Source organism: Arachis ipaensis, chromosome B02, assembly GCF_000816755.2.
Source record: "Arachis ipaensis cultivar K30076 chromosome B02, Araip1.1, whole genome shotgun sequence".
NCBI lineage: Eukaryota > Viridiplantae > Streptophyta > Magnoliopsida > Fabales > Fabaceae > Arachis > Arachis ipaensis.
Genome location: NC_029786.2, coordinates 108,112,541 through 108,127,559, shown reverse-complemented (window position 1 = coordinate 108,127,559; position 15,019 = coordinate 108,112,541). Strand labels below are relative to the sequence as shown.

The 15,019-nt window shown below is 31.7% G+C and overlaps 1 protein-coding gene and 1 long non-coding RNA gene across 3 annotated transcripts; both read right to left on the bottom strand.

Moving 5' to 3' along the window:
• LOC110268242 lies at positions 478-1,338 on the bottom strand. Its single transcript, XR_002356368.1, has 2 exons — positions 1,173-1,338; positions 478-1,089 (listed from the first exon to the last, which is right to left on the bottom strand). It is a non-coding gene; the product is annotated as an uncharacterized LOC110268242 (long non-coding RNA).
• LOC107628066 (golgin subfamily B member 1-like) lies at positions 3,621-11,624 on the bottom strand. Of its 2 annotated transcripts, XM_016330874.2 has the most exons (10): positions 11,508-11,624; positions 9,969-10,207; positions 9,010-9,207; positions 8,778-8,900; positions 8,383-8,420; positions 8,137-8,305; positions 4,888-7,899; positions 4,673-4,798; positions 4,374-4,516; positions 3,621-4,100 (listed from the first exon to the last, which is right to left on the bottom strand). In XM_016330874.2, exons 2-10 carry the CDS (start codon positions 10,056-10,058, stop codon positions 3,878-3,880), a joined length of 4,122 nt encoding a protein of 1,373 aa, XP_016186360.1. In that variant the 5' UTR covers positions 10,059-10,207; positions 11,508-11,624; the 3' UTR covers positions 3,621-3,877. The 2 variants fall into 2 exon arrangements, 1 of the variants encoding a protein (XP_016186360.1); XR_002358231.1 differs by lacking the exons at positions 3,621-4,100; positions 11,508-11,624 and having other exon boundaries at positions 4,884-7,899; positions 9,969-10,379.

Below are 15,019 nucleotides of genomic sequence, written 5' to 3'. Positions count from 1 at the left end.
CAGCTATTGATTTTTCTTTTCTTTCAATAGAATTATGCATTTGCTTATTGTAATATAGAAAATAATATGCGTGGTATTTTTATTTAAATATCGTGATTTTTGTTTAAATATATTGATTTTTATTCCTAATGAGAGGTGAGATCAATAAGATATTAAAAGTATGAAAAGTAATTTAAAATTCGAACTCATTCTTTTAATTATTTTTTTAATTGTTAAATAAATATTGAATTATTTAAATTTTTACCTCTTTAAATGTTAGGAGAATAATTAATAAGAAGAATTATTTCAAATCATTATATAATACTTCACATCAGAATTAATGAGAGACACTTTATATAAGAATGAATAAGATATTAAAAGTATATCTAATATATTAGATAAACACAGTATTATGCATTTTTAATCAAATAAAAGTAGATGCTATTAGAGTGATTATGTAATTAATAAGAACTAAACCAAACCGTAGCAGAATAAACATAATAATAAGATATTTAATCATTTCATAAAAAAAAAAAAATTGTTCCTAAAAAAGCAACACCACACTTTGGCCATATAGAAGCCTATTCATCATAGATTACATTATTATTTGCTACCTACCAATACAGTAAAACTATACTATAAAGTTGATCATAGTGATAATAATAGTAGACATAACCTGCAATTGAAATCACATACAGTCCAAATTAAGCAAGAACTACATAAAAAAATAAAAAAAATAAAAAAAAGAGAGAGAGAGAGAGAACACACAATATATATTACATAATATAGTGAATTAGTGATGGATGGATGTTGCTTTTCTCTCTGAAATCCTGAATTCACAAAAGAGAGTGAAGGGAGGTAGAGAGGGACTTGATGGAAAAATGCCAAAGGATTTGAAGTTGCCCTTTTCAGGAGAAGAAAATCATCCTTAATAAATTAAGGAGAAATTCTTTACTTATTATTCTTTTGGAATTTGGTATACTATTATACCAACTATCGTTACTATTACCACCACCATTACCATTACCACCACGACGATATCTTCTAATCTGTCAGGTCGTCTTAGCTTTTTAACTTGGCACAAGCCTACCAAAATTTCGATGTTTCGCCCTATAAATACCATGATTAAAAAAAAAACAGTATGAAAAAAAAAAGTTATCTTTAACTCTAAATCCTAAATAATACAAACTTACTTTCCATGAAGAGAAGAGCATCATGGGGTATGGAGGACTTGGATGTTACTAGCTACATGTTTTTGGTGATGGTGGTGTAAGAGGGTTTGGGATTGTAGCTATGAATTGGAAGTTATAGGACTTTGTGTATGTGCTTGTTTTTATGGTCAATAATGGCAATAAAGGAGTGAGAGGACCTTAAGTACTTATTGTGATGTTGTAGTGTGACAATTTTTGTTTTTTCAAAAAGAAAAATTTTAAAAAGGAGGTTCCTAATTTAGCATCTTCCAAAGGATATGCCTTTGTCACCTCCATTATATTGTTCCACATATGATAAACACTTTTTCCATTCTCCTCCCATAAAGTGTCTTCTTTTTGCCTATACCTTGTGCTTTATATATAGTCTTGAACAAAATAAGCCATCCATCCCAACGGGAACTTTTTTTTTTTAATATGGAGAAAGAGTTGGTGTATAGCAGAATTATGAAGGTATATGGTGTTTTATTAGGGTATGAGGATTATGCAAGACAAATCGGACCGTTCGATTGGAGGTACTGAAAATCCTGGGTTCGATTTGTGTATTGGCAGAAAATCCTGGGTCCGATTTATGTACTGACAAAAACCCTGGGTCCGATTTGTGTACTGACAGAAAATCTTGGGTCTAATTTGTGTTTCCACTCTCTCTGCAATGAAATCGGACGGTCCGATTTCTTTCTACTAAAACAAAAAATTGAACGCTGTCACAATTGTGTATATCTCCCCAATACTCCATAACTCAGCATAACTCACATATCAACCTCATATAAAAAAATTTAGCCTCCCAACGGTCTAAATGCAATTTTTTAATTTTTAAATGTTATCTTATTTTTAATATATATTTTATATTTTTGTATGTATTTTATTTCTATATGAATAACTGATTTAATAACTAATCTTTAATATATAATAGTTTGAGAATAAACAGTGAATATGCTGCAATTGAAAAGTATTTGAGAATGTTTCTAGTGGGATATCATTATTATATAATCTTAGTCAACTTATGAGATATATATATATATACTGATGCTTTTTATTTATATTGTACACAAGATTATTGACTCATATTTATATTATGCTCGAATTTGGTGTGGCCTATTACTAAATAGTAGGATTTATATTCCATATATTTAATAATATGTAAAGACATAAACAGATTCATTCTAATATAAAATGAAGTTATCAAACACTTTTCAATTTTGTAGGCGAAATCAATACATTGGCGTTGTAAATGTATGTCACTATATTAGTGAAAATCATTATTAACAAATTAATTCTTAAATATTCACTAACTTATTTATGAATTATATGACCTTTTAAAGTATAATAATTGTGTTTAAATATTACATACAAACTACTTTTTTATGAAAATTTGCCTCTTCCCGAATAACATATTTGTTTTAGACAATCCTGTGATGAACCCAGAGTATTTCATGTTATTCAAATTAATCAACCTTAACTAAAAATTTTTATGGATGAAATACATCAAATTTTTCATTTGCTTTCTAAGTTTAGTTCATTAATGACTGTCTTATCGCATTAGCATAACCCTCCTAGCTAGTTTTTGATAAATAATAAGCTCTCACTTTCATACTTTTATATAGCTTTTTTTTTTTCCTTATTGCATGGGTATGATTTCATTATATCTTAAGTGGCAAAAACATCATCAATAATCACATCATTATTCTTTGCCTTTGCTTTGCTAGTTGCATCCATTTTCTTTTCTATTATGCTTGCCTTTTGTAATAGGATTTACTCCTTAAAGAGTGTTTCGAGACAAATCTTTATAAATCAAGAAACAAGTGGGGTTTAATCATTAACATTCAACACAAATGAATCGCTTCCATAGTGCATTAGATGAAAATGTTGCAGAGGTCTAAGAATTTGTTTTCATTTTCCACAATGAAGTAGTTCTATTCGTGAAAAACAGCAAAAGGAAGAAGAGAATAACTTTTTTTGAAGCCCAAATAAACAGTAGGAGCCTACTTATAATTGGTTGGCCTATAATTTATTTATTTATTTGGGTGTATTTGGTGGAAAAGGTTGTTTGAAAGCAAAGAATATGTTGGAAATGGAGGCCTATACAGCCACCAATATCGCCAGTGATATAGCAGAAAACGAAAATATTTCTTCAACAAAGCTTTGATAATTAAAAAATGCAAGTTTAATAAGTAATTGATTTTTACTAGTTAGTCAAATAAATTAATTAATTGGGTATCTGGCTAATCTATCAAACCCACATAGGGAAACTAACAGTTTGACTTAAAATAATTCAAATGGTAATCGTATAAGATCGGATAAAACATTAATATTATAACTTTTCATAAATTAAAAGTAAAAAAAAAGTTATCCAAACCGGCCATAAGACTTTTCTAAAGTGAATCATTATTTAAGACAATGCAGACCTATACGAGGTTATGGAAGAGATCTATGGATATAAAAAATATATATAATGTACATGAAAAATTCCAAGACAATCAAAATATCATTTGCTGAGTGATATTCTTACCTTCAAAATTTCTGATATTTACAATGACTCCTATAGTGTTTATTATATACTCTTAAACCAATGGTTCATTCCAGAAGATACATCCTATTTTGTATATTGAAAACTATGTGACACTTTCAAATTCGTGAAACAATGTACCTGAGCTTGGTGGCCTCAAACAAAGGGCAAGAAATTGGGTGTGTTATGAGAGCCAGCCTTTTTTGTTTCTAACCTCTTTGAGCTTCATCACAAGTTCTTCACGCTCAGCTTCTACCTCAGCATATTTAAGGCTCATGTGGAAGTACCGCTCCTGAATATCACTTAACTCTGCCTCTAGCATTGATTTTGTACGTTCAAATTTTTCTTTTGTCACGAGTTCTCCTTCCCCCATTGATTTTATTGAACCATTTGCGTGGCCTTGGGATCTGCAGGTTCATAAACAGAAGGAAGTAGATTATATATAATATAGTCTTAACCTGTTAACCATAGTTATATAATATACTTATGGCGCCGGAAATTAGTACATGTGAAAAACTATCCAAATTCAATTCTTATAAGGCACTAAAAAAATTCTTTTCCAATCAATTTTTCTATTGGAAACAACATAGAAGGGTGATAATTAATCACAGCTTATCAAGTCAAGGTTCCTAGTATTTATTGACAAACTTCATGCCCAAGGCACAAACTGTTCCTCTAACCTGTTAAGTTGACCTTCATGTATGTTGTTCGTTTCTGTAGCTTCTGCCAGAGAACTATCAAGTGACTGAATCTTTGATACTGGATCTATTTCTACAGCATCAATACTTTCATCAAGAATTCCATGTTCAGTTTCCACTTCCACCTATTAAGAGAAAGGAGATATGAAACAGAAGATCAGAAAAGCGTTATTTCAGATTTTCAGTGAAAATGCAATCACTTGATATGGGCAGCAATTTATGAACTATACTTTGTAATATTGGACTAGGATATAGAATAGAATGAAGTATTCAAAACGTACCTCACTCTGATTTTTGCTACTATAACGAAGGTCCAGTTGATCTTTCATGTTTTCTCTCTCATTTTTCAAAGTAGATGGTTTTTTCCTGGTACTGCGGTATGGAGTGGTATTCTTCACCGCAGAATTCTGTGAAATAAAAATGAAAACAAATTAATAGTCATCTCATCACAATGCAACAATGCCATGAATGAATAAATAAATAAAAAAGTACTAACTTTTGAGGCCTTCATGTCTTCATGAACAGGCGAAACTTTCCTGTTTAACTTAGAAGCTTGGTTTCTCTTTTGTTCCTTAAGCAGTTTCAGTTCTTCAATAGCTTGGACTTTTTTCTGGAGCTCAACTTTTTCCTGCTCTAGCAACTGTAAGGTTTGTTGATGCTGCCTGTTTATTCTTTTGACTTGGCTGAGCTCAGATTCCTGAACACATCTCAGTTCTTCTCTAATCTTCAAGTCACTCTCCAACTGCATAAGCCTTTCTTCAAGTGATGATCTAGTTCTCTTGCAGTCCTCCAATTCAGAGACAACCTTCTCCAAGGTAGAGATCTTTATTTCAAATGACGCCTTTTCTGCCTCCAAATCTTTGCATACTTCAGAAGCTATGCTCAATGAGGTTTCCAATCTCTTTTTCTCAGAATTGGCAGAGTTGAGCTCATTCCTGAGAGCCACAATCTCATTCTCAAATTGACTTGTCTGCTGCAACTGTAACTTTAGATTTCCAGACTCATCCATGAATTTTTGCCTTTCATATTGAGTGACTGTAAGTTTTAACTCAAGGGCATTTATAGTGCTTTTGAGTTTTAGCTCTCTTGATTTGGAATCCTCCACCACCTTCAACAGATTTTCATGTTCATTCATCAGCATTTGCTTTTCCATTTTCAGATCAACAAGTTCAGTTGTTAGGTCTTTCAGCTTTTGTTCATATTCAGTATGCATCCCATTAACTTCGGTCTTGGACAAACTCAGTTTAGATTGAACTTCTTCAAAAGCAGATTCCAGTTTAGCTTTATCAGTACGTAAAGTGGATACTTCAAGCAAAGCTTTGGAAGCTATCAATTCTTTTTCATCATAGGTTGCTGCAAGTTTCATGCTGAGGTTCTCAATTTCCTTTTCAAGGCTCTGGATTTCTACCATCTTCTCCGTTTGCATCTGATTCAACAAACTTTGACCCTGCTCCATATGTTTTCTATTTTCATCAATAAAGCCATCTAACTCCAACGCAAGATGCTTCTCTTTTGATGCAATATCTTCCTGGATTGAAGAAAATTTCTTTTCTAAGATTACCATTTTTCCACGGATATCAGCAAATCTTCGTTCTGATTCCTGCAACCTGACTCCCAAGAGGGAACAATACTGTTCCCTTTGTTTAGAATCTTCTTTTGAATAATCCATCTCAGACTTCATCTTTAACATCTCCTCCCGAAGCCTCGCAGCTTGAGACTTAGAGCTCTCTAGTTCTGATAAGTAAGACTCCTTTTCATTAGTCAAATCTCCAAGATGAGCTTCCAATACAGATATTTGCCTTAACAACTGTTCATTTTCTTGTTCTATCTGTGATATGTGGAGCTCCAGTTTATGTTTTCCTTCTTCCAACTCCAACGACTTTCTTGTAAGTGTTTCACTGGCAGAAACATGGGACTCTATATTCTTGTTGAGAGTTGCAGAATCATTTTGTAAATGATATAAGAATTTAGAGTCCGTATCACTTTCTTTTGTAAAGATCTCCATTTGTTCCTGAAGTTGAAAATTTTCCCGTTCAAGATCATTGACCTTGCCTTCTAACTCAGTCAGGTGCTTCTGCAGAACCCCAATCTCTTTTTCTTTAGAAGATAAGTTAGCCTCAAGATTTGCTATTTCGGATGTTTTATTGATCACTTCCATATTCAGATCCGATATTCTGACTTCTGGATCAAGTTTCAAAGCCTCAACCTCTTTAGTCGGAACATTATCATCAACACTAATATTCTTGGTGTGTTTCCCCTGGAGCATGTTTTCTGAAGGGAAGATTCGAAATAAGTTGTTTTCAGACTCAAAGCTAGCAAAAGATCGATCTTTGAGACCTCCGTCTTTAGGATTTTTCTTTGCTTCTTTAAGCTTGAATAAAAGCTCCAGGTTCTCTTCTGTTAGTTCATTGCAGTCCATCTCAAGTTCTTGAACTTTCTCTTTCAGTAATTCGATTTCTCGCATAAGATCTGCTTCCTCGATATGTCTGGACACAGTCTCTGAATAATTGCTTTCTGGAAGAGATTCAGACAGCTTTGCTTTCAAACTTAGAATTTCTTCCTCTTTAGCAGATAATTTGCTTTCATATTCCATTTCAACATCTGAAAGGGTTTTGTCATTTGGACTCTTCTCATGCGCAGTGTCATGCATTTTGTCCTCCAATGACTGTTCCAGCTCTTGCACTTTAATCAGCAGATTTTTGTTTGATTTCTCCAACTGTTCTAGCTGGTTCGTTAAGCTCTTATTTTCTTCTATACTTAATTGGAAAGATCTCTCCATTTCACTGAATCTTGAGGGCAATGATGAAAGGTTGTCAGTCTCAACTTTCCGCTGCTGTAGGGTCTCTTCCAGCTCCTGGAGAAGAGAAACAAGCTCAGCATTTGCTTCTTGACTCCTCTTAAGTTGCAAAGACAAATCGGCATTGGAGTCTCTCTGAAACTTCAATTCATCTTTTAGTGCTTTTTCAATGTCTGGAATGTCACCTTGAGATATTGAACCTTCCAATGCTTTGTGTCTCAGTATTGGATCCTCCAACAACAATTTCAAATCTTCAACTTCTTTTTTCAAACTGTCACGATCTACATTTGCTGCCGAAAGGTCCATTTCCAGACCTGCCAGTTTTTTGGACTGATCTGAGAATTCTCTCCTCAACATATCCAAATCACCCATTAGCTTCCTGGCGTTCATCTCCCACATCTTTGCTTGAGCTCGTAGCTCTTCACTTGTGTCTTCTGCACCTTCTGGACGATTATTAGACAAATTAGTCATCTTAGAAGATGGTGTGCTGCACTCTTGCACACTTAGGGAACTAAATGCTGAGTGATTTGATGGAGATGAGTTATTAGCATGATAATCATGATTAGAGGCACTTTTCCGGGAACTGTTTGAGTCATGTCTCCCAGCCTGGATCTGTCCATCATTGCTTTTTGGGGATATGTTCCCCCTTCCTGTGGATCCCTCAGCTGAGGTATAGCTGCAATTTGATACAGATTCAGAGAAACTTGTTGCCTGCAATCAAAGGCAACATGTTAATAGTATCATGATAATAAAGACATACATACCAACAGTAAAATGCTAAACGAGAGAGCTATCTAGTCTTGAAAGCTAATTTGAATAATTGATTGCAGATTTGAATAGGCATATGAATAGAGTGATTATTTATGAGTATGTAAGCATAGGCAGAAATCTATTATCATTTGCACAGTAGAATAGATCTAGTAAATTGGAAAAGAGATTGTAATTTACCCTAGTCTCAACTTCTCCTGGGGATAAGGTAGATTCCAAATCTTCAAGAGAGGAAGATCCAACACTATGTACATATGAACAATCAGAGCCATTTGACTTAATAGCCACATCATGCTTATTTTCATTCATGGCCTTCGAATGGGAATCTGTCTCACTAGACTCTCTATCCCTGAAAAGGTGTAGGAACTAAACGATTACTAGAACAATAGATGAAATGAAACAAAAGACCACCCCTCTAGTACAAACCTGGTTTTTGTTCTTGGTGTAAGGCACTGCACAGTTACCTGCAAAATACATAACCACTGAATTCCCAACTCCGTTCAAACATGAATAACATATTGTAATTGTTGCAATTTTGTTTATAAGAGACCATAGGTTGCCTCTATATCAGAAAGTAAAATCACAGTAAATACCGCTTGAATGAACAGAGATTACCCAAAGAAAACAAGTTGTTGATTAACAAGAGTAATTGGAATTAATAAGATACATTCAATACTCAGCAATATATTCCAGATTTCCAATGTTACTTTTCCCCCAAATTTGGCTACAATTAAATCCCAAGGTAACCAACCACAGTAACACATAACCATCCAGGTATCTGCACTCAATAAAAGTAAGACAAGTTTATTTGTATAACTCACATGTAAAACTGTCCCATGGTTGCACTTACTCAGCTTGAGTGAAAGTGGAGATTCAGCATTTGAACTCACATAACTTGCCAGATTAACAGTGGCCTCTCCAAGGATACTAGACCTTGATGATCCCTGTTAAGCCACATTATAATTCAAACAAACTTCTAACCGATAAAGAAACATCTTAACTACAAAGTAGAGTATACACAATAGAAAAAGCAAACAGCAATAGTATCAGCACCATGGCAACAATAAGCTTGAGGAGACATTCATCAATCTCCTTGGAAGAATTATCTCCTGGAAACAATACATATTCTGAAAAAGAATCTGACCACTGACAACTCCCATTTTGCACCAGCACCTTGCTTGACTTTGCAATAGCTTTACCACTTTCTACAGAAACAACAGAAACAAAGAGCTTCTCCCATCCCTTGGGTACCTACAAACAAGAGAATCAACATTTGTTATTATTAACAGAACCATCTATTTCCTTTATTTCCCCGCGCCCTGAATTACTACTGAAAACAATTCTAAAATCAACATACAACTTTTTTAGCAGCAAATTTTGGATAAAAAGAGTATAATTTTGGTGATTTAATCATTTCCCCCCTTGATTACAACTACTTTAGAACTTAAAGATAAGTCATCTTTGCTTACTTTTAACACGTCACTGTAGTCACTCAATATTATGATTTGTCCCACTACTTAGTATTAAATTATTAATAATGTGAACAAAAATATGTATGAACACTTGTTATTCATATCAAACCAACAACACGATCCGCTACTTGCATTTGATAAAACATTCAAGTCTCAAGGATTCTATATTATAGCTCAACAGAACAACTCCACTTTAGTTCACCTTAATTAATTATCATCCATTTCCAAAATACTAAACTTCTTCACATAATAAATTTCATCTTCTTTGACAAAAATCAACAAATAAAACACTAGTTTTCGCTGTTTCTAAATTACAACAGTAGGATCTACGATTCCGAGGCTTGCATTGCAAATTCCGCACCAAATGCATAATCAGTTCATCACCGCGGATCAACAATTGCGAACATACGAAGCGTATTAAGCTAACGTGAAAAAAAAAAATTAAACAAAAAACAAAAACAAAATTCTACTTCACACGCTATTGCATTAACATTTGTCAACGTAAATGGAAGAACAAGGGAAAAATAAAAATTAAATTACCTGAAGAGCCTTAAAATGAGAGAATCTGAACTCAAATCTTGTATCAGCTGCAGATTTCGAAGAAGCCTTGTTCTTACTCAACCGAAACATTCTCTCGTCTCTCTTCTGAATCACACTCAGTCACTGACTCACATAGACGTTCATAATTGGTAACTGGTAAGGTTTCATGTGATTAATCGTAATGATGGATGATGATTACGATTGCTCTGTGCATCTGCAACCACCAGAGTCACCACCAACTGAAGAGAGAGAGAATGTTGGTGTTAGTTAGCTGAATTGTCATTGTACCCAAGGTTGTTATTTTATTGTTACTTTCAAACGCATTGCATTGTTATTGTTAACTGCTATGCTATGCGCTTTGTTATTTGCGTTAGAGAAAGAAAAGAGAGAAGACGAAGAAAGAGGTCAATACTCCCGTGCACTGGTATTTATGTAAAATTAATAGTTAAGAGATGTTAGTTTAATTAAATATGTTAAATTATTTCAAGATTAAGAATAATGAGTTATATATTTGTCTTTGTAACGAGAAGTGTTAGAAGGCTAGCAATTTTTGTGATTTATAGTGATCAAATAGTTATCAATAATAATTTTAATGGTATGAGATTGGTGTGAGATTTTATCCAATAATTTATTTTTTTTTTTGCTGGTTACATGCTGGCCAGAATTTAAAAAAGTTACTAACTCCTGGACTTTTTTCTTTGTAATTTTGATTTTTCTTTCTCTGTATTTGTGTGTATTACTATAACTGTATATATGAATGCTTCATTATTATCATTATACTGTTACATATGTTATAAATTAAAAGAAACAGCTTTCATCACAACACAAACTACTCCTTCTTTTTTCTCCCTCTTTTTCTTGCCTTTTTATTTAGTAAAAAATGTGTAACTAAAAACGAATAGAGGTCATTTTTCAGGAATGATTTTGTTATTTTGAACATTGATAATGTCATTTTTTATGTAATTTTTTAAATTATCAATTATTTTTGTTATTTTTTAAATGACATACAATAAAAAATAGTATTATCAATTAGAGAATGACAAAATTATTCTTATGCTGACATGTCATGAAGTAGTTGGCCTAGAACCTAAAAGGTTACAACATATTAAGAAAAAGATTTTCCATGTGCAGGAGGTTGCAACTCACAGCAACCAACAAAGTAAAAAACAACATTATCATTCTAATTAAGCGACTTTATCAATAAAAGAATATTGGTTGATGCACTAAGCAATGTGACTCTTAGGGTATGTAAATATGTCAAAATCACAAAACTTAGTTATTACTTATTTTATACATTTCATATGTATAAATTAAAAAATATATATCTTATTTTACATGTAGTATATCAAAGAAATTGATAAGGAAAAACATTAATTATTAACTTTTTAAACTTTATCCTCCATATAGTAATAAATCAGGAAAGATATATATTATTAGTAAAATGAATTATTAACCTAAGATGTTGAAAACATACATATATGAAACAGCCTGTGCCCAAAGTATAAAACAAAAATGGTATAATTAAATGAAGAAAGACACCTAGCCTCGAACTCATCGCAATTTCGAGTGTGAAATCTATGGGAACTGGGAATAATTTGATACATAAACATTCTATCTTCAGGAACAGCTAACTATTCTACTGCTGAATCCTAAGAATGGACATGAATTTTCATATTTTTGGACATTGTATGTACTCAATTTTTGTCTTCTTGCCATTACATTGCTTAACATTGACGACGTTTTTCTAGCTATGATTTTACAATAATAAGAAATCAAATACAAAAAGCAACAAATGAAAATGCTTTTGCCAACAAACTATAACTCAAATGACATAGTCTTTTTATACTCATCTAAAGGTTGCGGGTTCGAGTTTCACTCTTAACTTAAAAAAAAAAAAACAAATAAAAATGCTTTAAATAGAATTTGATTATTTAAGGTTGTTATATATATTCTTAAAATCTTCATTTATGTAGTATTTTATGGTGGAATTTACCTTATTGGGTGCTAATACTCAATTTGATCCTTAAATTTGCACGCGAGATTCAATTTAGTCATTTAAATTTTAATTGATTTTTTTTAGTCTCCAAACTTTGCAAACGTGACTCATATTAGTCCATAGAAAATTTTCTAGCATAAAAACGTTAATTAAGCATTGATATGGAAACCAAATACCATGTCGGAACCTATGAAGCACGGATTCTCCTATGGTGCTGGCGTATCCGTGTCGGACACGAATCCGACATCGATACTCGACGGATACTTCAAACGAGTGTATCGGTAGCGTGTCTTTTTGCGGTGCAGAATTTTGGTGAAGCTGCCATGAATTCGAACGAGTCCGACTCGATTTTGTGGTTTTATGGCCCAATTAACTGATTTTTTTTATTTTAAAATATTTTAAAATCAAAACAAATCAAAATTTAAATTTAAAAATAAAATAATTAATAGAAGCAGAGTTGATGACAACAGTCCAGATCTGAATGAGGTTTCGTATTTATCTTTAGATGAACCAAACATAGAAGCTATGGTATTTGCGGATGATGGACTTAAAGGAGAAGAAATTGATACATTTTCTGTTAGCGAGATGGTAAGAGTAGATTAAAATTTTTTATTTTTTTTAATAATTGCATAATTTTTAGATTTTTTTATGCAACTATATTTCCTCTTATATTTACAATATGATATTTTATTAATTTAATATATTATTTAAATTTTAATTCACAACGTATCCTAAACGTGTCGTATCCAATTTTTTATAAAAAAAAATGTGTCGGCGTATCCGTGTCGTGTCGTGTCCGTATCGCGTGTCGTATCGGTGCTTCCTAGGTCGGAACTTGTAAAATGCTGCTGTTTTAATTTTGGTACACAAATAGCTCAAAAACAACGTCGAATCACTTATTTTAGAAGAAAAAAGTTTTAAGACTTACGATGTTTTTTTGGACTATTTAAGTTCCAAAATAAAAATAATGTTTTACAGAGTCCAACGTAGCATTTGACTGTCCATATCAGCGTTCTGTGATGTTTGTGCGTCGAAAATTATCTTAGGGACTAAAATAAGTCACATTCGCAATATTTGAGAGTTAATCAAAGGCAATTGAAACTTCAAAGGCTAAATTAAGATTCGCGTATAAGTTGAGGGACAAAATTAAATATTATCTCACATTATTGGGTCCAAAAGTTTGGTCATGGTACTTACTAGTTTACTAGCCACCAGTCAACAACTCTCCCCAAATGTCAACCATAGAGAAAATGGATTCTCCTAACTCTTTAAATTAAACTATAGTACAATTCATGATTCTTTTGAAAACTCATCATCAAATACTCATAAATCTATTTAGAAGTGTTTTAATAATAATTTTTTTTGAGGAGGAATAAAAAAAAACAATTGTTAATTCTATCGATGAGTATTAAAATATTTCCTAATAAACAAGAGATACATGCACAAAATAACGTTAAACCAAAGGCAAGGGATTAAGACTAAACCATCACAACTTGCAAATAAAGGATGATGAGTAAAAAGAAAACAAAACAAGTTGATATGCTTGCACCTAAAGAAAACTATAATTCGGATCTAACACGTAGTAATTTTATTGAATATTTTAATAATAATAAGTTAATAACTTCCTTCAATTGAAGAAAGTGTTTTATGATTATATAATGATTTAAGTTGTAGAAATTTTTGCTAGCTATCAAATTATTATTTTAATGAAGGGTCTTGCTTAAAAACCAACTTTATTTTAATTAATAATTAGCCAATAAAATAATAGATAGAAAGGTTAAGAAAAAATAATAAATGATTATTAACTGAAAAATATTAATTTTCAATTTTTTTCTTTAACAAATGATAACTTGGCCATTCATAGAACTTCAACTTTTAACTAATTTTTTTTGTTTATGAAAGATTAAGAAAAAAAATGGAAATAGAAATATGATTTTTTTTTATTTTTTATTTTTGCTCCTTAATCTAATCACTCAATAGTGTAAAAGCACCTATATATCCTTCTTTAATCATTACATGTATTACCTATGATAATTTAGACTTGCCAACTTTCTTAATTGAAAATGTTTTATGTAATTCCAGCTACTCTAGTTCACCATCATTTTCCCTTGATGAAAAATAAAACATGGACTTGAACATCCAATGAAGTCCACCACCACACACATGCATAAAATTCACAGATCAATTTGAGTCATAATTTATCACAGCAAATCCAATAAACTGTTTTTGCAAGTTTTAAATCTGACATTATAAAAAATTGTGACCGGTCATGATATAAAGAGACGGTTTTTTTATAGTAAAAAATCAATTAAATTTTATCACTTTATATAAATTAAACTTTAAATTGAATTGAAATTAAATATTAAAATGACAAATTTTATATTTAATCTTTAATTATTATTTATAATATATACAATTATATAAATATTAATGTGATATTTTGTAGAATACAAAACAAACTAAAATTAAAATGAAATTTAATATTGGAGATTCTCTTAGTATAATAAACAAATTTAATTAGAATAGTGCTAGGGAGCCAATGACCTAAGTGTAGGCTAAATCTTTGGTTTATGAATCAAATGAACATCACTTATAAGAATAATCATACGGATACCAGGGATAATAAACATCTCATGTTATAAAAAGTTAATTTTGGGTTCACCAAGGTTCGAACTCTTGACCTTCCGCATCTGGAACTCTTATACCATGTCCTGAAACCACTCATCCCAAAAGCGTAACCTGACAGGATAATGTAACACTAATAATGATATCTCTAATACTTTCTAAACCTTCATTAACATGTGTTTTAATAATAATGTACGCTTAGGCCATTGGCTCCCTAGACTTTCTCATTTAATTAACATGTGTTTTAATAATGCATATTATGATTATTATCAATAGAAAATTTTAAATATTTTATTTTAATAAATACATGACTATATTAGAAATTTAAATTTTGCGAAAATGCATGGCACTCAATATTGGATTCTAAATAATATTTTTTATCCCTCTTTTACAAGAATTAAATAAAATACATTTTATTTCATTTGACAAA

Coding starts and splice junctions, on each gene's coding strand:
- LOC107628066 (XM_016330874.2), bottom strand. CDS start 10,058: ATGTTTCGGTTGAGTAAGAACAAGGCTTCTTCGAAATCTGCAGCTGAT. Junction 7,900..8,136: donor CAGGAGAAGTTGAGACTAGG/GTAAATTACAAT, acceptor CTTTGATTGCAG/GCAACAAGTTTCTCTGAATC. Junction 4,799..4,887: donor AAGACATGAAGGCCTCAAAA/GTTAGTACTTTT, acceptor TTTATTTCACAG/AATTCTGCGGTGAAGAATAC.